Genomic DNA, 26,680 nt, shown 5'->3' on the forward strand with positions numbered 1-26,680 from the left:
AACTTTCCCGAATTCCATATAGCTAGATGCCTATCGAATCTGGACATTAAGCAGTGACACAAACTGCTGTGCCTACTGCCACAACTACAAACTCAGACTTTCTGTTGATTCCATCTGCCAAGGTTGGCACTGTGACCAAACACTTTCTAACACCGTTTGGACCTTCTCCCTGTTATAGCTCTCTGAAGGAAGTGTCTGTACTTCTATGAAGCTGTATTCTCCAAAACTCGGCTCACTGATAGAGTGCTTGGGGTAGGAAGCCAGGATCCATGACTAGCCCTGGATGACCACGTGGCACTTCCTTGTCTTACTATGAACTTGGATCCTTCTCCATGTGAGGGCATGAGAAGCTCTGCCAAGGCTGCCTGCCTGTGGGTAACAGATGATACTGTCCTTAGATGATAATGTAATTATCTAGATTTTGTATTTCTCCTAGTTGTGCCATACTTCAGGGCTCCACACGCCTCTGTGTGCATGGTCTACCTTGAGTGGAAGAGCCTCAGGCTTTCAAGAGTGCCATGCTCCTGATGCTCTCCAAGTGAGAAAAGGCTGTTTATGAAGGGGCTCCTTGATCTCATTCTTCTGCAGTCCCCTTGGCCCTGGTTACACTATGCATGCAGGCCCCTGATTGGTAGAAACCCAGAAAGCAGATGGCATGCTAACAATGGAGGACTTGTTTGTAATTGCTGATGAGGACTGGTCTGCTCCTCTCCTGAGGGTCCCCAGACACAACCTGGTGTGGTGAGCCGGCCCACAAAGAGTATCTCAGTAACTGCCAATCCATGGTTGAGTTAAGGAGATGCATAGGCAGAGGCAGTTGGAGGCTGCCTTGATTATTCCATAGGGCTCAGATGTCACCTGCTCCTGACATCCAGGCAGTACTCTTGAAGGGTGAGGTCCCAGTTGCTAGGGCCAGGGAGCAGGCTGCCTCTTAGTACAACCCCAGGGGTTAGCCCAGAGCATCAGCTACCCTGCACACTATTTGAAGAGCCTAGAAGAGAAGATACTGAGCTTGGAGATGAGGAATGAGAAGAGACTGGGAGGCACACAATGCCTGGGAGAAAAGAGGCATGAAGCGTGACTTCCCCGCCCTCCTTTTCATACACTGCACACCAGATGTGTTCTGAACACCATTACAGTCTGTAGCAATGGATACAGCAGACAAAACCCCCTTGCTTTTGGGAATGTAGTGGACGGTGGGGGAGATAGAGCACACAAACACACAAACACATACATTTCTGTAGTACCCAAAGGGAGAAGTCCAGTTAGGAAACAAGGGTCTTGAGAGGTTCGATGGTGACTCAGGACATTGTACTGCAGGGTTACAGTGTGTTTTGAAGAAGAAGACATGTGTGGACATTAATTGTACTGGGAAATCAGCAGCCAGCTCCTTTCCATGTAGGAGCAGCTGGGGAGACTCCTTCATAGTCTAACTCAGACGCCAAATGGCATAGTTTTGGTCAATTGGTGGCTCAGACACAAACGTTTAAGCCTAGAGAATCCAGAGGCCATTTTTAAAGAAGGGTTTTACTTTTTGGTGTTGTTTGATTTCTTTGGTATTTTGGATATCAACAAAGATTTCCTTTTTTAATTCAGGAAACAACAAATATGTTTGGAGATTTGCATTTTCTACAGCTCTGCCTAGGGATGCTACTTGAGAATCCATGGGTCTTTATAGGGCATGTTTCCTCCAGCTGCAAAGGAGTGGTGTCTGAAGCAAGCTTCTTATCTCGGAGGAAGGTCTGCAGCACTGACACCTGGGGTAAATTTGGGCCAGAGCAGACAAGGATGTGGCTGCCTCTCCCCACATCCTTGCTACTGAACAGTTAGTGTGGAAAAGATGAACTGGCTCAAGATAATTAGGAAAGGGAATGATTTTGAGAGTTGGCATGGTGAGGGAGAAAGACAGGACTGGGGTTCCAGCTTTAGGCAAGTGCTAACTATTCTCCCAGCAGGAAGGCAGGCAGAAGGGGATCAGAGAACTGATGGGGGTTGTTCAGACCCCTTGGAATGGCTCTGAGGAGGGGAACAGGTGCAGGCAGTGGATGGGAAAGCCTGCACACGAAACTCAACACTGGCAACCCAAGACCAGTGGGGATTTGCCAGCCTAATTAACATCTCCAAATGGCCAAGGATAGCTTCCAGTATTTCTAATCCAGCAGCAGTGGCTATGTTCTGGCTCCAGCCTTGGCACTGGGCTTGGCTTCCACCGCTTGGTTATTGGTCTTGCCCATCAACTTTGGTTCTGAAGCAGAAAGCCAAGACAGCTGGACCAACAAGCATGGAGGGAAGAAGAAAGCACCCGCATTGTGTACTGTGTGCAGGCACACTTGTGTAGGGCCTGTCGAGGAGCTGGGGCATTAAGAAAAAAACTTTGCTGGCATTTTTCATTTTGCCCAACTATTATGTGAACTTAGGAGCTATGACTAAGTTACACACTTAAAATGAATAGTTCAGTGCCAACTTATTGATTAGCCACAGTGGAGAAAGGTGTCCAGGCCTCCTCAACATCTCAAAGCACACGGATGGCAAGGTTTTGGCTGCACAGTAGCCATAAAGGAGGCTGCTGGTCTTTTCAGCCTGGCTACACAGTGCATGGTTATTACAGTAGTGCTGTTCTCAACAACTCAAATTCCATCAACGGATGCATGAACTGTTTGGCAATTTTAAAAGTCTCCAGTAAGGAGGACATAGACACTGGTGGATTTCCCATGCTTCTGTGAATGGTCCTATACAGATATACACTGGAATTGGGTTTAGAGGGATATAAAAAGAAGACATGGAGTTAAAAGGGAGGAATCAGTGTGTATATGATATTTCAATGTACATATGAATGAAATTATCAAAGTATAAACATGCTAGTAAAATAATTTTTAAAAACGCAATAAATGCCACAGCATGAATTAACTTTGAAAACATGCTAGGTGAAGTCATCATATTGTCTGGTTCCATGTAAATGAAATGCCCAGGAGAGGAAGATGCATAGAAATGGAGGTGAATCAGTGGTTTCACAGGACTGGGGGTAGGGTGAAGATTGAGTATGAGTAGGTTTTATTTTATTCCCAGGGGAAATGGAACATTCTCGAATTATACCATTGGAGACAGTTGTACAATCTGTGAAAAATACTAAAAGTATTAAATGTGTGCTTTTTTGATGATTGGCATAATATGCGAATTATATCTCAATACAACCTTTTTTTTTCTTTTATAGTTTTCTTTTTTTCCTTTGTAGTGCTGGAAATTGAAGCCAGGGCCTTGGGCATGGTGGTCAAATATTTACTATTGAGTTATATCTCTCCTCCCCCATTAAAAAGTGGCAAAAGAGGAAAGAAAGTAATCTGAAAAATACTCTATGCTTCCCATTACAAAAGCAACATAGGAATGACTTAAAGATATAGGGAGAAAGAGCTCCCCTGGGCTCAGGAATGAGGGGGCAGGGTAGTGATGAGGCCATGTGGATATCAGCAACACCACCTTAGCTGTGCCTCTCTAACTGCATACCATACTTCTTGCAGGTGTACAGTACTTCTAGTGACCAAGGCTGACTCTAAGATGTCCTGTAACTGAGTTCAGCTCTCTTAAAACAACTCAAGTGGCCCATATAGGGAGGGGCTAGAAGTGGTCCATCTCTGGACTTCCTGGGTTTCCTGTGTCATGACTATTTTTCAATCCCCTGATGAACAGCAACTTTAAAACAATGTAACAGATCTGGGAACTCTTCTGAGGGGACTATGAGTTCTAGTGTGGTCTCAGGTATCCAAGGAAACATCAGAGAAGTGATGGGACTTCTTGGTAGTTTTATTGATAGAAATGGTCTCCTTGGGACTGGTAATGGGACTGGGGCTGCTATGATCCTGTGATGGATCACTTGTTCAAAGCAAGGACTCAACTCTGAGCACCCAAACAAACGAGCAAACGAACAAACGCTCCTGTTGTCTTTAGACAATCAGGAGGCAGTGAGGCCCGAGATCAAGGCTTTTTCTACTAGAGCTCTTGCCATGTACTCCACTGAAGTTCTGAGCTGACAATAATGCAGTTCATGCTAGTTTCATTTTTCAGTTGCCTGGGCCAAAGTAGGAGAGCATTTGCTACTCTCACCACAACCTGTCCAGGCCACAGATCTAACAATTTAGACCTTTCTGTCTTTGAGGAGCAGGTTTTGCTTCTGGCACAATAGAAGGATTCCTCTCTGTCATCTAGTTGTTTCCTCCTATGGATTTACTCCAACACAATGGGGGCCAAAAGGCAGGAACCCTGAATGGGTCAGAGAAAAATCTAAGTGCTAAGCCCAGATCTTGCCATAACCAGCCAGCCACCTGATATGAAAATGCCGCCCTCCTCAGCCCTTCACCTGCCAAGCAGATAAGCTTTCCTCACAAGGGTAGATGGCAGGGAAAGGGCACAGAAATAGCCCATTGTAAACAGAAACTAGTCTGTGGAGTGTCCTGGAGACCTTTACCTATTGTTTTGAGAAGGGGTCAAGGGGCATTCCCCAGGTTGGTCTTGACTGCCTGGGCTCAAGGGATCCTCTCCTTTAGGCCTCTCAAGTAACCTGCAGGCATGCACCACCTCATGGGGCTTCTTAAGGGGGACAGGACTGCAGGAATCTTGGCCTTACATCCTTGTTCTTCCGGGTCACACAGTCATTGATTTTCTGTGTGCTGGCCACAGCTGTTTACATAGCTCTTCAAGGCCTGAGTGAGGTGAATGACTTCAGATCATAGTCCTGCCTGCCTCATGCTCATATTCCTCTACCCGCAACACCTTCCCTTAGTGTGGGACACAGTGCTCGCAAAGCAAATTTTCAGGAGGAATGTGTACACTGCCACAGTATTTGATTGTTAATCACAGTATCACAGGCATGCTGCGTGCCAGGTGAAGATACAGTGAATGAGGTCTTATCTAACTTATCCTTGCTTCTAATATACAGTCTCTCCACAGAAGCCAGGCTGAGTCTTCCAAACTATGATCATATCTTGTCACCCCACTTCTCTTTTAGCTGTCTGTCTCACTAGATAACAGGGCCAACATCTTCCCCTGTACCTGCAGGGTGGCTCTGACCTTTTGAATCTTCACTCACTGCTAGCTCTATCCTTCCTAGCCCCAGCCCCTCACTGCTTCCAGAAGTGTCCAGAAAGCTCCTACCAGTTAGGGGTTCCCCCTGGCTACTCCCTGCCTGGCTTCCACATGGGGCCCATTCCCCCACTCCTTCCAGAGTTTCCATCAGTGTCACATTCCCACTGAGGCCCCTGCTAACCTGTTTTACTGTGTACTTTGACATTGGGATAGCTTCTTCTCAGGACATCCCCTTGCCCTCCACCAGCAACGGCTTTTCTTGCTTAGTCCCCAGGCACTCCTGCTGGCTCATTCTTTTTCTCTTATCTGAGAAGCAGCCTTGAGGAAGGTAGGGCTTTTTCTGCTTTGTCCACTTCTAGGCCTCTCCTAGGAAGTTCTCAGGACATTCATGGATGTGGAATGACTGAAGACCCTAACCTGTGGGGTTTGTGAGATCCTCAGGGGAATGCTGTTGCCCTACCAACTGGTTGAGCTGCAGGAGAGGAGTGGGTACCACCAGGATTCTAAGCTGGCCAGAATTTCAGTACCTCATTGTGGTCTCCAGCAGGTAGGTAGGTAGGTAGGTAGGTATGGTGTGTGTGTGTGTGTGTGTGTGTGTGTGTGTGTGTGTTGGAGGAGACACGGGTAGGTGAAAGTCATCTGGGATTTTATCATTTTATATTTTTTAAGTGGTAAAAAAACTGGCTTTTGGTTGTTCTTTACTCTACCACAATGCTATGAACCAAAAAGTCAATGTTGGCTATATTAATGCTGTAAGTTTTTTCTCTTTTCCTCCCTCCCTCCTATCTATCCATCCTCCTACAATACTGGCAGGTACATTTCCCATTTTCAAAAGAATTTTTTTCCATTCAGGCTTTTATGGGGCTTTAAGGGAAAATTTACACTCCCCCCCAGCATTACCCTGCATGTACCTGGAAAGGATAGCATAAAACATTCCTTCTACCCAACAGCAGACTCCAGTGCCAGCACAAGAGCTTCATTTGGCTTTGCTTTAGTTTGCTCTTTGCTAAGTGGAAATCCGAGCAAAATCATTGAGTCTTCCAGGAAGCCCCAGCTGCTAAGGCTGCACATGGACCACCTGCGAGGCCAGATTGACATGAACGCCACAATTGCCATTCACAAAGAATGTGAGCCTGGGTGTCCCAAACCCTGGGCTTGTCTCAGTCAAACTCTAAAGGTTATTTTGAATAAGCTTTAATTAAGACTCATTTCCAAAACTCTGTCTGAGAAAGATTCTTGGTACCTGCTCACCATCCCTTGGTAACTGCTTCAGTGTCCCCTGAGTCATAATTAGCAGTTAGGCGGGAAAGAGATGCCACCTGCACATAAAACCCTGGAAGGCCAGGAAAGCAGGATCGACTGACTACAGTATCTTACAGGAAACAGATGCTGAGGTGCTTCCACAGGCACATTCTAGACAACTCTAATACGTCAGCTCCCTTCCTATTCTCTGAAGCTATGGACTCAAGTCTCAGCACTGGCCAGGGTCTGGAGGGACCATGAGTGTCTGAGAGACAGCATTTTTTTCTGCTCTTCCTCAGTCTACTCCGTTCATGCTGGTCATGTGGAAGGGTTTTAGTTCTCAGGCACCCTAGGTCTTAGCCAGTGTTGCTTCGTGGATGGTGGAGAACACAGGAGGCAAGACCCTGTTCACAAGCACCAGGATCACAAAACAGATGACACTCCATCTCAGAGGAGTCTCAGCTTAAGTGGCCAAGTCACTGTCAAGCAGGGTCTTTTTTACTTGTAGTCACATTTTGCTAAAACTAATCTAGGATTTTTTCCCCGTTTTGGACACAGATTCTTCATGACCATATTCGTTTCTTCCTTGAGACTTTATTCTCCACAAAGGAAGAGACACAGGCCTTCTAAAGGTCCCCAGAACCTTGTGGATACCTTAAGTACCCTTCACAGGTCTGCTCAGTGGAGCAGCCTATGGAAGGCAGAGCCATCTCGTGGATATCACATTTGACAAGCTGCACGCAGCATCACTTTCTAGCTGACCAAATGGAAAAATATGTCTCACCTCTGCTTGTCTCCCAGAGCAACAGGAGGAGAGTAACAGAGTGTTAAAAGGATACAGGGATGAATAAGCACAAAGCAAAGTGTGGTGCCAAGCAGGGCCATAGAAAGTTCTCTCTAAAACCCTCAGCACCACTCACAAAAGCACCCAGAATCAAGTTTCAGTTATTCAGAACTGCGCTATCCAGCCTGGGGATTAACCTGGCTCCTGGCTTCCTCCCTCTCCCCACACCAGGCTTTGACCATATTGCTTGTGGCTGACCCACTTTTCCTAAGAGATCGAGAAGGGAGAAGGCAGATAAAATGTAATTATAGGTGTTTGTTCTGCATCTTGCATCAGACCCAACACATCTGTGGTCTAGAGACACACCTGTACCACTTAAAGCAACAGCCTGACTTCTTTCTGCCCTGCTTACTATTTTATTCCTTTCGAATGTGTTATAAGAAAGATATGGCATGTATTATTCTTTAAAGAATTTATAGCACACTTTGGATAAAGAATTGATGCGCACACACACACTACAGAGTTATATATGCTAAAAAAAAATCAAGACAGAAATGCAGATGCTCCTGTACTTGTGTTGCATAAATCTATCGTAAATTGAGCACATTGAAAATACACTGGTTTTGCAGAGCTGCCAAGTTGGGTCTGGGTGATGAGATTAAGAGTGGTTAGAAACTTTCTATCAATATTTTCTCACCTTTTCAAATACATCTATAAATTACAAAGCAAAGGGTCATCAGTGATCTAGGCTGGGGTCAAGTGGGATTGTTGGAATGAGGGTAGTTATCTATCTGTAGGACACATGGCAACATTTTGGCCAGGGACAGCCAAGTGTGCTCAGGGTGTAAGTTGGGTTGGTTTTGAGCTCTTGAGTAGACAATATCATAAGAGAATTTGTATTTAAGAAAAATTTCTGTTTCTCTATTTGTAATTCTCAAATTTAATTCTGGGCTTTAATATCAACAACAAACCACTACTGCTCGACTCATGGGATCATCAGCACAGGGTAGGGACTGGGATGACATGTCCATTTGTGTAATGCGAGGTGAGGGCTTTGTTGTCCAACTTGTCTGCAAACTTTGATTGTTCATTTTTGATTTATGCTTCTGCTTAGTCAAAGCTATTAAGGAGAGACTAGACCTGATATTCCCTGAAGTCCCCTCTACCTTCACATTCTATGATGCTCTTTGCTGGTTTCCCTAAGCTATGATAAAGCTAAATACGTAAGAAGCACAAGCTGTGCTACCAATCTAAGGCTTACTGAGACCATTTTAACAGGGCTAGAGGAAAGGAGGAGAAAAAGAATGAATACTGACTGAATGGATATACATGGGGAATTACCCTTTCAATCAACACGAAAAGCTTGTTGGATCAGGGTTGGGGTTTACCAGTCTGTTTCTTCAGGCTAACTTGATTGTTAACTGCCAGTAAAATATTCCTTCCAGGATCTATATGCAGAATGACAAGTCTGTAAGATGCTGGTATAGTGAGCACACATGCATAGAAGCTGATAGAGCTTCACCCCTCGGGGCACAGGCCAGGGACCTACAGAACTAGTGCATCTATATGCCAGAGTCCCAGGTGTGACAGGATGTGCTGTCTGCAGCTTTGTGAGTTCATTTCATTGGCTGCCATCAAGTTGTCCTGATGCACCAGGTAAGAGTCTTCAAGTGTAATGTCTAAATTATAAGAAAAGAGTGACAAAAGTCTATTATATGAGACAGATGAACACAATATTCCTTTCCAAGAGGCCAACCAGGCACACATCTGAGAAAGGAAAGTTTGCAGCTTTGGATTGTGGAAACATCTTAAGAATGGCCCAGACTAATCTGGTTTAAGCCCCAAATATGACCTACATTCACGTAGAAGATAGTGGGCTAAAATTTGGGTGACACATTTTCTCCACTTGCTTTATATCCTGGAGCCTTTATAACCCTACCTGTCATGATGGAGGAAGTACTGCTGACCCTGTCCTGGAGAAATCAAGGGCTGTGTTTTTGAGGCTAACAAATAAAGACCTGTGCTCCCTCTGCTGGCCCTTCATAGCAATATTGAAGTGGGCAGGAGCCATAAACAGTGTTGGCATCTCAAGCAAACACCAGGCAATCCAGAGATACTGAGAACAATCTCCTTGAACTTGGTTTTAGACATTTCTCAGAATAAAAACATACTTTTACCAACTTCTGACCAAGGTACCAATTCTGAAAGTTAGATATTACAGGATATATACCTACTATATGTCAATTGCCAAATTGCTAGCTGTGACTACAATAGTTATTTTGGGATTCATTTATCAATAGACACAAGTGGATTCCTCCAAGATTTTTAAGTTTCAGACACAATCTTTAGAGCAGGTCCAGGGGAAAAAAAATCAAACCAAAACAATCAACCAAACAAACAAACAAAAAAACCAGAATAACAACCAACCCCCCAAAACAACAACCAAAATCAAACAAATAACAACAACAAAATAGTAACAAAGAAACCCCCTTGAAAGTTCAATAAGTTTCTTTGCCCCTTTTCGTTCAGTAAGAGCAGTTCCCAAAGGTAAAGATTTACACTATATCCCTTTGGATAATGTCAAACATCAGACTGGATTCTCCAAGTCATTAGCATGCAGAAGAATGACCTCATGGTGAACAGATGCACTTGGCTGTGAGCTGCAGTGATTACATCAGTCCCTCCCCAGCACTCGAGGGTGCCCATTCCAGTTAACCCTTTACAGGCCTCCCTGCTGGCCCCCTTCCTTGATAACTTAAAACACAAACTTGGTCCTGTATTCCCATAGCTGTGTGGGTTAAATGAATACAAATATGCATGTATAAATCATGTAGATGTTAATATTGGCTATCTTTTAGATTATTTATTGCTTGCCAATAAGGGAAGGGATCACAAAGCAAATCACGGAAGGCTAGGTGAGAAGGCCATCTAAATATCTTTTATACAGATTATTATTATTTTAATCAATAGAGGCAACAGACACAAGGGGCTGCTTTGACAAAGCATTTCCAATTGGGAAATGAATCCTCTTTCAAAAGTCCTTGACAGAAGCTGAACTTACATATTAGGTCTGTGCCCCATTCAGAGCTCATGGTGAATCACTGCAGAAGTACACACATTTGGGCACTCTGGCCCCCAAGGCTCCATGGTGAGGGTGTGTGGGAAGCACAGACATTTCCTATTAGCAGTGTTTCTGGCCCGGCTCACCTGGCATATTTCCTTCTCTCTGGAGGTGGGCCTATATGCTGCCTTCTGGATGTGCTATACTGAATAGTTCAGGTGTCTTCATGAAAGATACAGCCCCTTGTTGGGAGGATACAAAGTCAAGGACAATCTGTGCATATGTATGTAAGGGGCCTAAGGCCCTGCTTTGATGACATTGATGGCCCTGTGTGCACTGTGGGAGCTTAAGCAGCTCAGGGTCAGTTTTTTTCCAGTTGTTTTGTTGCTTGGAAGGCTTCACCTCAGTCTCTGAGTGTAATTTAGCTGAGCTGAGCTCAACTGGGTTTGACTTTGCTTGTCCCAAGGAAATGAACACCATTGTGAATAAGTGAAAAGTGTAGGGATTCTGTGGAAGTGAAGTCTGCACATAAGCCAGGAAGAATACAGCCCTGAGAAGGTACCTGTGTGTTGGGCTGATGAACCCCATTCTCACTGTGCTGCCCCCACATTTTAGTGCAAATAGATTTTATTTCTAGTTCTTTCTTAATTACTGTGAAGGCAGACAGAGCGGTGAACTCCATGAAGTGTGAGGCTGATGCTGATTTGAAAGAAGGACGAGCCACATTTGTGTTGGTGTCTACATCTGGTTTCTTGTTCCATGTATAAAAGTTCTAATAAATACCTGCCCTGACAAGCTGTCAGAATTTTTATTAAGTAGTTTTTTAAAGGACATTCTCCAAAACCCCTACTAACAACCCTATTAACAATCCCCACTTAGCATTAGTAGTAACCCAAATGGTCACACAAACCCAAATGCTCCTACAGTCTCACTTAAGCTGTTACCTAGGAACCGAATCTACACTGGTTTGAATGATTGTGAACCTTGTTTATGCAGAGGGTAAAATACACATAGAAAATAACACCTATCATTGTTTCACTAACATCAATAATCATTAACCTTAGAAATAAAGGTTAAGAAATTTAAACAGTTATTATTTCATATTTTTCTTTTATTTTTTAAAAAATGGACTGTTTTCTTAAAAGTTAAAAACAAAAACAAAATCCTGTACTGAAAATCCAAGTCCCAGTGTCTGCAAAGGATGAGAAGAGGCTGCACGGAGCTCTGAAGCGTTAGCTTGCCATGCAGTCCTCATATTCTTTCACCGAAAAATTAGACACAATTTTAAACCTCTAGCCAGACTGGGTATGAAATCTTTATTTCCCTTGAAACAGATTTTTTTTTTGTCTTAGATAGAATGCTGGCAGAGTGTATAAAAGAATTCAATTCACAGCTGTTCTACTTTTCTAATGTAAGAAACATTAATCAAAGCTTTAAGTTATAAGCTTTTTCTCATGTTGCTCAGTACCCCAGTTCAACAAAGATCAATAGAGGCCATCCCTGTGTTTCTCTCGCCTCACCAGGAAGCAGAGGCGTGATTATGTAAATGGAGCTCCGCACCTCGGCCAGCTTGCTTATCTCCCAAGCCTTCTGCCTGCTGCTCCTGGCTCCCCATGCAAGTGCCTGCCTCTCTCTCTCTTATCTCCCAACAAAGCTCCAAGAGGCACGGACTGGAGCCAGCGATGTTAAACAATGACGCATGGCTGATTTTATTTGTAAGTGATTTATTTCACTGAATTTGATTTTTTCACTTTGTGTGTAAGATATTTGTTAACAAGTCAGCACAGGAGAAGCAAGGCTGTGTTCAGAAGCAATTAGCATGGGCTAGAAATCTATTAAGCATCCTTAGAGCTATGCTGAACCAGGGAAGGTGAAGGAAGTCCCTCATTGAGAATTTCAACATGCAGAGACTAAATATCACACTTACTCTGACAGGCAATTAATCTGTAACAACATGCAGAAATTTACAAGTAATAATTTTACTCTTTGACTAAAAAATTGTAATAATCATATCAACAATTTAAGTGGCAGCACATATTTCTTCAAATTGACAATATTGTATAAAGATAGTACACGTCTGAAAACAAGGAAATCCATGGAAAGTTCTGCAATTCCACCGGCCTACTAAATGAAAACCATTATAAGCTACTTTGTAAAGGCCCCACACCAGGTGCTGCTCTGGTTGGTGGCTAGTCTGCATGACACCAACCACTCCAGAGAGCAGCGTGCACGCGGCACTCTGTAATGATGGGCCTGGGGACACTGTCCTTCCATGTCTCAGGCATTAATCCCTGACCCTCGTATCTCAGCAGCATAATCCCCATTTAGCATTAGTAGCAACGGCTTCAACTGTGAGAACTCTTTTTTTTTTTTTGATAAGTATGCAGTGATTTGGGCATCGCTTTTAAACAACATATTCCCAGCTCAGCAAGAAACCCACACTCCTGAATGAACCGGAGCACATTATTGAGAAAAAGTTCATTAACCTTGCTAGATTCGAGGGTTAACAGGATAGCTGAAGAAAGGAACACAGCGAACAGCTCGGATACAAAACAAATTAAAATGAATGTCATCATTCCTTTTGAAATTCATTAGTTGATTCAGAGGGTGAATGTTCTTCTTAAATTTGCAAGCATTTATCTGTGCAAAACAGGTGTACATCTGCTACTCAAATGCATCTTAAGCGGGAGGGAGGAGAATAATGTAGACACTCACCAGTTCCACTGAGAGAGTAGCTGGGAGAGGGAGAAAAGACTTGAGCTGCGAAATCCTCAAATGTCATGACTTCCCGGTGGTTCTGAATTATTGCTTCCAGATACAGAGCTCGCTCTTCGTAGCTGCAGTAATTGGTTAAGGAGACAAACGCACGTGCAAACGGCACATGGAGAGACGGGCAATTTATTCTAAATGCAGTTAGTTACTAGGCTTTCCCAGTCCTGTGTGAAACACATCTTGGAAACTCTTTAGCTTTTTGCCAGAAAGTTAGATATTTGTCACACATAATAGTGAGATGCTAGTTTTATGGCCTAGTTTTTTTCGGGCTTCAATTATATACAACAGTAATATCATTTAAAAATATGTGCACCAAATGTGACAGGATTATATCAAAGCACTGTATTATCTATCTCTAAGGCTGACTTAAACAAGAGAGGTGGGTTATTGTGACAACACTGCAAAGGCATGGTGTGGCAGCCTTTATCTTCACTCCAGATCTTGGCCAATGACAATTCTCAATCTAACAACACAGGGAACTGATACTTAAAGTAAGAGCTGGTTATATGGTGATGAACGTTTTCAACAAAAGTAAGGAAACATAAGTTATTGGAAAGAGAAGGCCAGGAGTTATATTCTGCAAGGGTTACAGAGTCTCTGACCAGACTAAGTGATGAGCATTAGAAAGTAAGAGTGGATATGGAGGATGTAGCAAATGGCATACAGTGAAACTGCAAGAATAAAATAAAATAAAAAATGAGAGGAGAGAGAGAGAGAGAGAGAGAGAGAGAGAGAGAGAGACAGAGAGAGAGAGAGAGAGAGAGAGCGAGCACTGCCTTCTAATTAAAGCTGTAGCCTGGAACACACAACATTCAAATGTGTAATCAAAAACCAGTCACCAATAAAACTTACAAGCGTAACACGCAGAAGCAACTTTCCAGCTGTCTTAATAGGACCCCTGCGTGTGGCAGCCTTTCACAGGGCAGAAAGCAAATCTTCCCCTTTGTGTACGCCTCTGTTTCCTCTGAAGGTGAATCATGCACTTCCAATAACAGGAAACATCAGAATGATCTGACAATAGATGGAGGCGCTGCACACAGAACTTTAGGAATTAGCACTCGGGAAAGCTGGCATGATGTCTCATTTTCCCCTTCCTCATTACTGATACAAAAGTTAAAGGATGTGTTTTGAAAATTGTGCCATTTCTTCATGAACACAAAACCCAGGGAATGTGGATTCGCACTGGCTAGTTATCTGGGGTTGCAAAGAAGAAACATGATTCTGTATATCTCGCTAACATTCCGTATATCTTAAAACTATCTTCTCAAGATGTCCACTTGGAAAATATAGGCTGGGAACAATTATGCCCTTCCAAGCAGCTTCTCTACATCTTGTTTTAAAACTAGAGACACTCCTCTATTTTCCTTTGGTAAGGTCTTGACACTGATTGTTAGATGTAGGCCACTCCTCACTCCTTTAAATCTTCAGGGAATGGTGGCACCACGTGAGGGGACCAGAGTCATTCTGGAGCAGTGCTGCATCACCTGATAGCCACAGGTGACTACCAAAATCGAAATGGTCATTAACTGAAATGCAAAAGGAACAACTATCCTTCCCTGCCTCACTCCATACATTTCAAGTCACAAGAGCTGGGAGTTGCTAAGCCCAATGGCAAATATAGGACCTATACATAACTATAGAAAGTAATATTGGTGTCTCCTTCATGCTAGAATTTCCCTTTAAGCTTGCTCTACACAATTCCTTAAAAAAATGAAGAAAATGTATTGGAAACTTTCACAAGTGGCCCCTCTGAAGATTTATGATTGTTTCTATGGATGGTCACAACAGCCTCAGGCCTGGGCAGCATGCTCCAGAGCTGGCTCCTGGGCTGTGGGCTGAACTCCTGGTGACTTGCCTTAATGAACAGGCTGCCAAACTTCCTCAGCGAGAGGCGCCTGCTCAGGCCCAATTCTAGAGGGACCCACTAATGCCATTCATGTCTCATTATGAGCATGCTCATTCTGCACAGCACTTGGCTGTCACTGCAGAGCGGCCCTCCGTGTATGGCCCCAGCGAGCCGCTGGTCCGGGGAACAGCAGGACGTTAGGCCTGAGAGGCCGTCTGGCGAACAGGCCCTCTCACACTAAGCTGGCACGTGCTGGCCCAGCAGGGGCTGAGCCAGGCGTGACAAATTACTCAAAGAGCTGAGCTAAACTTATGGCTGACAACCACCTGAGCCTTCAGACTGCTGTGGCCCACTGTCAACGTTCAATTCATGCCTCCCCCCTTTCAGTACAGTCTGCTGTGGGCCTGGGTTAGAGCAGACACATCCCTCTAAAGACCTGTCACACTCTGCCTAGTATCACCCTGCTGTTTCCTGAAAGATCCCACTGTGTCCAACACATCCCCATACAGAGCATGGAACAACGGTGAACAACACAGAAATGTGTGCTCCCTTTGCTAGATTCTCCATGGAAGACTTATCTGGAAAGTAACCTTGTTAATCAAACTCACAATCAAATCTACAGAAGGACTGCTGCACACAGATCCCAGGTGGCTGTCCATCAGCCGCATCCTGGGTGACACCATTCAACTGTCAAGAGGCTGGTCCCTGTCATGACTAAGAGATCTGGGCTCTTAGGAGGAGGTTCAGCCCTGCACTCACAGGGGGCAATCATCAAGTTTTGGGATTCTCCCACTCTGTGAATGTTTATGGTCTGACTCTTGAGAGAACCGAAAGTGCTTCCATAATTGGATACCAAAGGAGAATATGATCCTTCACAGAAGGTTCCCAGTCTTGCCATTCAGGTTGGTCGTAGACCGTCACAAGTTACACACACTCTCCACTTCCCTCTCGGAGGTGTTAATTGGCATTAAACTGTGTGTTGTCATTTAGACAAACATCTTTTAGGGGTTGGGTTCAAAACTAAGAGACATCAAATGCAACTTACCTGGGGCCAAGCCAGAGCATGTTAAACACCATGACAAAGAAAAAGTAAATATGACTCCAGCTTGGACAGTTCTTTGAACAGTCAAGAACCATGAATGCCTGAGCAAAAATACAGTCATGGTTTGTTTATTTATTTGTGTGTGGTGTAAGTATGCATACCTGTAGCTGTGTACATGGGTATGTGATGGAACATGCATGTATGAGAGTACACGAACCTATGTGTGGAGAACAGAGATCTTGTCAAATGTCTCAATTGCTATTAATATTATTTTTTGAGACCTAAAACTTGCTACTTTGGCCACACTGGCTGGCCAGTGAACCCTCAGATCTGTTTGTCTCTGTGTCCCCATCATATACTTGATTACAGACATGCTGCTGTGTCTAGCTTTTAGGTGGGCAATGAACTTATGTTCAGATACAATAAACACTTTACCCTGAGGATCAGATCCAATACTAAATGTATTAGAACTACGAGAAGGGGTGAATTGGAGCAATATTGTCTGACACTTACTATCCTCAGAGCTTAAGAAAACCCCAAAACATTAACAGTAGACATCAAAGTGACAGTAAGACCCTCCTCAGGAATATGCATGTGGCTGATGAGGCAATGAGCCATAAATCTGACACCCATTTTCATACTAGGCATTGCTCTTTGCTCTCTTAAAAGTACTCCAACAGACAAAAAACTTCTAATTCTGTTTTGAATGACTATCTCACTAATATAATAAAAATACTTTCAAAGTAGCAGTTTTCTCCTTGATCACTCAACTCAGAGAACTTTCAGATTATTAAGCAGAAACCCATTTTGTATTTGTATTCCACCCTGGTCTCTTTTAGTGAGGTCTTACTATGTAGCCTAGCTTGGCCAAGAATTCACCACCCTCCTGCCTACTTGCCAATTGCTGGGACTACAGCTGCTATGCTGGCTGTATTTGAGCATCCTTCGCAAACTACCCCTACTATTTTACATACAAATTTCATGAGCTATTAATACTCCACTGAGATGTCTCCAGCAGTTATAATCAATACACCTTGCAGACTCTGCTGGGAATCCAATCCTATGCTTCCAAATCTAGTCTGATTATTATTTGGTATTTTAGAATAGCAACAACATGAAGGAAAGAAGATGAAAGGTCTAGGTTTTGGTTCTGGGCTTTTCCTCACAACATTGGTGTCAGGGATAAGTTGCTCCAACTTGCAGCTTCAGTTGTCTTAGAGGTAAAATGGGGATGTGAGTGGACTGATGGAATCCTACCTAGAAACCCTCTGCCCGGGATTCCCATGGAAAAGAGGCACAGCAAATATACATGGCTTGTTCCTGCTTCCTTAGGGGGGCTTAGTGGTTCTGTTCAAGAAACACTACAATGGATGAGCTGGGAGAACCTTTGGTTAGGCTTTGCAGCAACCATACTACATTATTGATTGGAAAACATCAAGTGCTTTCTGATGCAACAGTTACTCCCCCTCCCACCACCACCATGCTAGAACTAGGATGAGATTCTAGATTTTCCTAACTTTCACTGCTCTCTGTGAAGAACATGAATTCCAGAATACATGGGTCAAGTTCAGGATCTCATTGGGAGCTAAACACCCAATGAGGATAAACACCAGACTTAAATATGTGTGGCCTACATAAGTCAATGTGCAATGTAAACCTGGGCACACATGTTTGAGCTGACGCTACACACAGGTCATGCGACTGCAAGGAATACGGAAAAACAATTCTCCCGTTTTAATCTTCCCCTTTGCTGTTCTTCTCTTCCTCTCCCCTCCTCACTCAGGTTCTATGTTGGTTGACTGGTGAGCATTTCAACTATCTGTCCTGGAATTTAGAAAAGACATTCTGCAGGTTGCATTTTTTTTTTTTTGTCCTTTGGAAGCTGTTGCTTAGCCTTTCTTTACATTTTCCAACTGTGGACATGACAATCAAGCTGGCCTCAGAGGAAGGCTGCCTCCTGATATTGGGGTGTGTGCTATGCCAGTCTCTTCATGTTCCTATCCTGAAGTTTCCTCACACAGCAAGTTATTAGCCACACAAACAAGCCCAAAAGCTAGCCCTCTTTGAGGCCACCAGCCTTCTAACTGCACTGAAGCAGCAGGATGAGTTTCTTTATGCCAGGAGTTGCTGTGAGTGTTAGTGGGAACAGTGACTAAAAGAAAGCAGAAAAAAGCCTTGCTGTGTTTAGGGCTCTAGTTCTATATACAGAAAAGCATGGCTCTGTTCTCTATTGAGTTCTCAACACTCAGAAAGTCATATGTGATGCTGGCAGATGGGAATCAAAGAGCTCAAGTCAAGGATGGAAAAGAATGCCACCCATGAAGTAAGTGTCCTGCTCCAGGAATATACCTCTTCTACAAAGACATGTCTATTCATTCTACCATACTAAGAATTCCAAACAGGGCTGAATCTGGAGGTCAAAATATTACATGTGCACGTGACCTGTATGTCAGATATCAACACATGATTGCAATCTGCTTTAAAAGCCTTATTTAAAACAACTGCCATTTTCAAAACCAAAATCTACCTCTATTCTAGTAATTATTCAAGTAATATGTACTGGAACAGAGGGGCGGGGACAGTCCAATGGTGGAGTGCTTGCTTAGTATGAAAGAGGCTCAATATCTACTCCTTGTCAACAAATTAGAATTTTCACTGTGCATCCAATCTGTGCTTCTGTAAACAGGGCATAAGACCCTACACCATTCTCATCAGACAGAACACTTTTTGAAAGACACATTTGTATGATAAGGCAAACTGTCCTTCCTGTAGTTGTCAGGGATGTCTCTGAAGAGGTGGTAGGAAACAGCTACTTAATGCAGGGCAGATGGCTAGAATCAGGAGTGGGAAGAGTATGGCAGGGAGCATAGGTGAAGATTGTCTGAATGGTTTGAGAGAAGAAGCAAGGTGGTCTAATTTTAGTGTTTAGTGGTCCTTGGCAGAGGTGCACTAGTAAGGAAAATCTAAGTATCACCATTTTCAAACAATGGTCTGTACAAAAAGTTCAAAAATTCACTTTTTCTTTGCATACCTCAAGAAGCAGGTAATACATTTTGGGGGCCTGTGGGATACATACATTTGAGTGAAGATGAAAAATCAGGAAAGGTGGGAGGAGTTGGGGACAGAACAGCATGATAGTGGCCAAGGGGGTCACAGTTGGGATCAGAGGCCTTGACCTAATGCCCTTCTGATCCTTGACATTTCTGGGTATCTTCCAGGTGGGTTCAGATGGCCGTGCCTCATGCTAAATGAATGAATGAAATTCCACAATGACCGGAATGGGAGCAGATGCAGTTATATTCTAAAGCCATACATCCTTTCCATGGAGATTTTGTTTGTCTTTCAGTAGAATGCAAATTTCAATGCTAGGACTATTTAAGATTGCAAATATATGAATCATTCAATGTAAATGTCACAGCCTGGTGACACGAAAAGGAGACTTGACTGAATAATGCAATCGCATGAAGTGGATACTCTGGGAGAGGAAATGAAACACATGGAGGTATAAGATATTAGATTAGGTCTCCAGCCCTAATGATACACTCCTGAAGGGGGGTAGACCGTGACTGCTCAAAAAGAAGAAAACACCAATATAACTAAGTTTAAGAGTAATTCTGAGGAAATGATAAGAACAAATGGAAATGGGGAAAGCAGATTTTCCTTGGGCTATTAAATTAGACTTTTGGAGGAGGTCTGCTCTCATATTCCAAGGCCATCAGCAAAGGAACTGAAAGCTTCCTCTCAGGATCTGAGACACTCCAAGGGTGCTGTGGATTTGGTCCATATTTTCATTAAAAGTGGTCAGGTTTGCTTTTCACTGGGGACTGGCTAGAGAGGAACACATCTTTAATCTCAGCCTTTTAACCATATCTGTCTTCTCTACTTCTCCAGAAGCACCTTTCCTTCAACAAGTGAGAAAATGCCCCATGACACCACCAATCAAAGTCTCACGGTAGTAAAAATATAACTGACAAGAAAATTAGTCATTCAGCGAATTTCAGGTCTCGAGAAAGTGCTGTCAAATTGTGTGAGAAATGACTCAACAGGCTGATGAAACCCCCTGGAGAAGGAAGGGATCAGTTGGAATGATTGACATCTGAGAGTTCTGGATGTTTGTGCCAATGGCTGATTTCTAGGAGGGAGGAGTCGATGTCACTTGGATGATTTCTCTTTCATAGGTTTCACTCATCCCAAAGATTTTCAGTAGGAACTAAAAATGTACTTCTGACCTTAATCACAGCAATGCCCACTGGGACCTTTTGTTGACATTTCCTATTCATGAAGCATTGTCTGAAGTAGAAGACAATTAGAAATGTACAACCAAATGAATATGCCTGGGGTTTGTGGCAAAGCATAAAAAAGGAGATGCTTAAATAGGAATACATGCAGACTTTTAGCTCTACCATCAACCTGTTAAGTGAAAAATTATTAAATAAAATTATCCAGTACAATGTAATTTAACCGAATTATTTAATAATTATTGAACAAGTACTCTGATCTTGAGGACTAAAAACCATTTCAATTTAGCCTACAAATTAGTTGATATCAAGGTTGAGTCTAAAAATAAAATGAATACTAGATGTAGTAGCACTTGTCTGGAGCACACAGAAGGCTGAGGCAGGAGGACAAAAGTTCAAGACTAGCCTGAGCCACAGAACGAATTTGAGCTGTTTACAAAATGAGCTTTAGTTAAAGTTCTTTCTCCCTTCAATGCATTTAAAAATAATAAAGGTGGGAGCTGGAGAGATAACTCAGTGGCTAAAGCACTGGCTGCTCTTCCAGGGGGTCTAGGTTTGACTCCCAGCACCTACATGGCGGCTCACAACTATCTGTAACTCCAGTTCCAGGGGATCCAATATCCTCTTCTCTCCTCTGTAGGCACCAGGCACATGTGTGGTACACAGTCATATATGTATGTGTATAAAACACCCACACACGGGGCTGGAGCGTTGGCTCAGTGGTTAAGAGCATTGACTGTTCTTTCAGAGGACCTGGGTTCAATTCCCAGCACCCACATGGCAGCTCACAACTGTCTATAATTCCAGTTCCAGGGGACTGGACACCCATGACAAAATATCAATGCACATAAATTAAAAAACGCCCATACACATAAATAGTAACAACAACCTTAATGAAGTTAGCTGTATTTGGATGAAAAATATAATTTTTTAATTTTTTTAAAATAATTCTAATGGATGAGTTTTCTGGGATAATAGTCATGCTAATTTTGAATTGTCAGATGATAAGAATAAATTCCAAGAAAAGTTAGGGGCTTACCAAATAATAGTAACCTAAAAATAAGGTGATACCCCATGAAGGTTGCCAAGTGACCTTCCTAGACTTCTTAGTGCAGGGTGGTGTGCATGGGTGTCATAACACCTGACAGATAAATGGAGTTCCTGATCTGTACCCGAAACCAAAACACACTACAGAATTACCAGAGCAAGAGAGTAACACTGCAGTTGTGAGAACTCAGCTGGAAATCTGGGGGAATTCTAACATCACAGAGGTCCTCAGTGTTTCAAAGCAGCAAAACGGCTGCCACATGCAATGAAAGGAACTCATGCTATCCCAAACAGAACAGGCAGAAAATGTCTGCCACAGCAGCGGCCACACTGGGCAGAGAGGAGAACTGAACAACATGGCACACCACAGAGTACACCTTCATCTGCAGCCCCAGGACCAGCCACTCTCCTGAGGGCATGGCTGACCTAACCCAGAGATCTGCTCTGGGCAAGGCCAAAATGCCAGAGGACAATGGGATGACATCTCATTGGGTTGGGAAAGTGGTTTGGGGAAGCTAGAATGAAAAGGTCTTCCTTTACATCTGTGACATTTGATTCAAGGTGTGTGTGTGTGTGTGGGGGTGTTGGAGAGGGGGTAGGGTCAGGGGAGAATGACCAGGAAATACAACATTTTGATAGAAATTTTGAAGTGGAGGGGACACTAAGTCAGGCAAGGGCACTACCACTAACCCATACTGCAGCTTCTGTGGTACAAAATGAGATGTTTTGCTGTGGAGCTTGGTTACAAAATTTCCCAGGGGGCTGCTGGAATGGTGTCGGTTTCACAATAGACTCAATAGTGCTATGCCATACTGCCTGTTGATCTAGCCTGAAGGCTGTGCAGGGAGTTCATTTAAACAGAGTGTGACCAGAAGAAGAATGAATATTGTGAGTGGTGTGGGTGTTCTGGTACCTCTGAAGTAGATACCAAGTGTTTCTTAATTCCCATGTGAGTTCCCTGCTCTGAAGACTTTGTAAGGTGGTCATGCATTCCTGTGACACTTCTGTTCTCTCCCTTGATACTAAAGGAATTCTAGAAAGAAAACACAAGGCAGAGTTTAGCACAAAGCTCAGGTGCAGATGATGGAGTGCTCTGGAGACAAATGGTCAGTAGATAGGGTTCTTTCTCCTCTTTACTTTCTTATTGCTTCTCCTTCTTCTACCTCTGTGCAGAGGATGGAACCAAGTAGGGAAACACATTTTCAGGGTGTGCTGCAGTAACCCACTCCAATGGGAAAACGTCCTGCTTTCCCAGCCCTTCAGTTTAAGTGTCTGTCTGTGACATGAGCCATGCTATACAGTCTGAGCACTAGTGAGGATCTGGTAGGTGCACCTCGGCTGGTGTTGTTCTAGAACCAGCTGGAATGATCTAGTGCTTTTCCTGTCTGAGTGTGTTTGACAGGCTCTATCTCATTCCTCACCACACTATCCCTTTCTCTAGCCTCTATTCTCAGGATCTTTTCAGGGAGGAGACTGAAGACCCAAAGTGGGGTGTTTTGTTCCAGACCTCTCAGATGCAACCAGCAGCTTGCCTTTCTAGCCCAGTTCCCAGTCATGGCTGGCCTCTTGAGCTCAGAATGCTCCTTTACATGAAAAGACCAGTGACACACTGCTGTCAGATAGCCAGGAACACACAGCCATTTACAAAATGGAGATATGGCCGGGTGGTGGTGGTGGCGGCGGTGGCGCACGCCTTTAATTCCAGCACTCGGGAGGCAGAGGTAGGCGGATCTCTGTGAGTTCCAGGCCAGGCTGGACCGACCACCTCCAAAACAATACAGAGAAACTCTGTCTCATAAAACCAAAAACAAACAACAACAACAACAACAACAACAACAACAAAAACAAAATGGAGACATGGAGGAAATAGATGTCCTTTTCTCACTTCTACCATTCAGAGGAGAAACAAATGCAAAGTAAAGCAGCTCCCTGTGTTCCAGTGTTAGAGCAGGCACAGCACAGTGCCATGTGACTCTCTTTGCAGGGTGGGGACTTCTGCAGCAGGGCAGTACACTAGGCCTTCCATGGGCACAGAATCATGCAAACTTCCTTTCACTGAATCTCTTAAGACTTCTTCAGAGCCCTCCTGCCTGGCTCCTACATGTTCAGTCATCTTGCTGGACCCTAGACCTGGCATCCTTCCTCCTGCGTGCCAACTACCCCAAGATGTCAGGTATAAGAAAGCAATTTCCTTAGTGAACTCTAAGTGGACCTGGTTTACAATGGGATGTAATTGGAAGATGGTTTCATCAGGCGTGGAGTAGAGACTTGGACCACATACTCATACAGCATCTCCTCTCATCTCAGTAGTAGTTTCTGAGTGCCTAACCATTTTAACTTTTCCTGAGTAATCCAGAGGGCAGTACAGAAACGAGGTTGTCCAATGGAAACAAAAGTCAAAAACAAACTCTCTCCTGTCATATACTTTAAGAAGGTCATTTATATAAAAAAATGGCAGGTGATTACACCTTGGATTTCTAGGTCATTATATTCTGGGTTTAGTCTACTATGCGCTTTGATGAAAATCATCTGTTTTTACATTTTGTATGTCAAATTCTCTGTCCAAAGTCCTGTCCATTCTGACAAAAGCATATTTTTAAAATATAATAGAAAAAGCCCTGGACTATGCTAAAGTCCCAATTCTCACTGTTCTCTGGGACTTTCCACTTAAGCCTCATAGAGTCATCCGATATCATCTTTGTGACTAAAAATGTGACTTCAATATTATTACTTGAAATTATAATCAAATCATTGTCTTGCAGATTAAGATACTTACTCTTAGAAAAATACCCAAATTGAATTAGGTGTGTCTTTCCTTGATAGATCAAAAGCGGCTCCATTAAATCAGCACTTTTATATTAATGGCATGAGACACGGCCTAGATGAGCAAAATAGCCTTTGGAGCCATTCTGTACTCATTATCCACAGTTCACATGGAAAGTAGGATAGTATACCAAGTCCCTGGGTCAGGAAGTCACACATGCATTCACCCTGGCAGCTCATCCTAGGCACATATCCTCCCTCCTTATTTGTTCATTCTTCAAATTACTGTGCCTATGCCCCCACATACCCACTCATCTGATATTCACTGAGTGCTTCCTGTATATCCCATATTTTTTTCCTTATAATCTCCCAACTTTAACAAGAATTGTAGCATTTTGGAGCATTCTAAAGCACATTATGGTGAGATTACCTTAGAATTATTCTGAGTCCTGTTTTGGGGTGATTTCTAACACAGAATAAGTAAAAGATAATACTTATAAAAGAAGTATTGACATAATGTTCTACCATCTGTGAAGCCCTTTTGTAGTCATGAACCTACTGGACACTTCTGAAAATCTCAAATGACAGAAAAGAAGAGAGCCCAAACAATCTTGAGCTCACTCCATGAATAATGATCAGGGCCCAAACTTGAGCCTAGGCAAATTCAGTGGACAGATGCTGGATGGATGGTTGGCTATATGGCCATGGGGCAAACAGCTTGCTCCAAGGGATTCTCCAAGGCTGGCCTATTCTTTCTATTCTGCTTTCTCAGTTTCATCTTTCAGGTTGCTTTTAGTTGGGAAATTTGCAATGTGTAAAGGTAAGCTAATTCTCCAACTGTGATGTTTGGTACTGACAAAGGGAGAGACTAGGCAATCCTACTCCCCTCCCTCCTCTAGAACCAAAGTAGCACAAAGTAAATTGGCAATTTTTACAGAGAATCTGGCATAAATGGTGACTTCCTAGCTGAATTATTTTCTGCATGATTGTCAGTAGAAGTCGGCATTTACAGTAATAAACTATATTAATTCAATGCTTTCCTTCATGCATCAAGGTTTAGGAAATTTAATGTACTCATTAAAGATAAAGTTAGCCTGCCTATTTCTGGTCACATTTTGAAGAAAACTAGGAGAGAATTCTACAGTTTTATTAATTGATTATTTTGGTGGATATCTTCAGTGAAAATGATTTTAGAACCATCAGCTTTGGGTTATTAAGTCTCAATACCTACAGCACTAGAGAACAACAGAGCTTTCCCTTTCGAGATCCACTGGGCTTCTGAGCCACATTGAAACGTTGAGCACTCCTAGGAATGGACTGGCATCCTATAGCTGCCGTCTTCTGGGGTAACAGGGCTTCTGGAAAATGATTATTTTTAATCAGGCACCACTTGATGTCATTAAAATACAGTGAGGAGGGTACAATCATTTGTGCAATGTCTCTGATCAAATGAATTAAAATTTCAGGCTAAGGGTCCACATGTCATTGTAAAGAGTATGGTCAAAGTCAAAGCAAGATTCCAGACACAGGCCTATACCTGCTTCTAAGCACAGAACACAGAGCTATCTCACTAGGTCATGCTTTAGGGCCCCCGTCACCCAGTACTGTAACAATCAGCACACAGTTGGGTATAGTAGGAGTCAGGACCTAGAGGAGGGCTGAGAAGCAGCAGTGGTTGCTGAACTTTGTGGAATTCCAGGTTAATTGGCAGAACTGAACAGGAAAACAATAGGTAAGAGAAAAAATGTGTGGTGGAAACCCCAGCACAACACAGCTGAGGACAGGAGGCCAGATTGGACTCAAGTGCCCATCAATCACCGACTGACTGGTGTGATGGCCAGGCCTTGGGCCCTAACAAGGAAGAGGTAGATCTTCCCTTCATGGAAAGTCACATCAAGTGCTGCCTCAGGCCCCAGCACTTCCCTAACAGGTGAGCAAGACTGCAGGGCAAATGTCTTGTCAACTAAGAGCAGAACACAAGAATGAGACTCATTTTTAGCTATCGAAGCCTGAGCCCCAGCTCTGGCAGACTCTACACTGATCAAGCATGTTGGAGACTTACTTGTTAGACTAATGTTTCTAACTGTCCTCATTCACCTCTGATGAAACTTAGGAATGTTACCTTGGAAATCACCTTTGTACTTCTCCAATGCCCTCCAGACTCCCTCACAGCCATGATGACAACACAGATGGGTTCTCACTGTTTTCCCCAAACATCCCATATGCAGGTCACTGGGAACACAGTCTAGAACACATGCTATGTAGACCCCTGGTCAAGGAGACCATGTGAATGATTCCCCACTCAAGGAAGATTAGACTCTAGTTTATGGAGGACACAAAAGACATGTCATTCCTCCCAGCCTGTAGCAGATATAGGTTGCCTTTCTATGTTGACAAATAGGTCAAGTACTTAGAGAAGGGAGCTGGCTACGTCATTAGGTGTGACTGGGGGATGTGTGGAGCAGGGTTCTGAGACTGAATGGACTCTACACATGCAGGGCAAGTGTGATGAAGGAAGCTGGAGGGAAGAACTGGGGAGATAATCTAAGAACCATCCTCAAAAGGGGGGAACACAGGCTTCCTTGGGAAGCCTAGGACCCTGGATCAGCACATATTCAGGAAGCTTGCAGGTTAGACTAGGGAATACAGGTGAAACAGGAAGAAAGGTCTGGAAGGTAGGCATGGAGCTGGAGAGCAAGGGAACAGACTATAGTTCAGGGGTCTGCACAGATACCCCTAGAAACAGTAGCTTGGAGGAGGACAGGCTCTTAAGCAGGTAGGGATAATTTCAACAAATAGGTAGAGAAGA

General features: G+C 43.5%; 1 protein-coding gene across 4 annotated transcripts in view; it reads right to left on the bottom strand.

Annotated features, from left to right (window-relative positions):
• Positions 1-26,680, bottom strand: part of Ralgapa2 (Ral GTPase activating protein catalytic subunit alpha 2) — a 272,091-nt gene that overhangs the window by 12,257 nt on the left and 233,154 nt on the right. For all 4 annotated transcript variants that reach the window (XM_040746440.1, XM_040746439.1, XM_040746442.1 and 1 more), the window contains one exon: positions 12,879-13,000. In XM_040746440.1, coding sequence (XP_040602374.1) covers positions 12,879-13,000 — 122 coding nt within the window. The remainder of the gene's footprint in view (positions 1-12,878; positions 13,001-26,680) is intronic.

This window comes from Mesocricetus auratus, unplaced genomic scaffold, assembly GCF_017639785.1.
Source record: "Mesocricetus auratus isolate SY011 unplaced genomic scaffold, BCM_Maur_2.0 Super-Scaffold_100004, whole genome shotgun sequence".
NCBI lineage: Eukaryota > Metazoa > Chordata > Mammalia > Rodentia > Cricetidae > Mesocricetus > Mesocricetus auratus.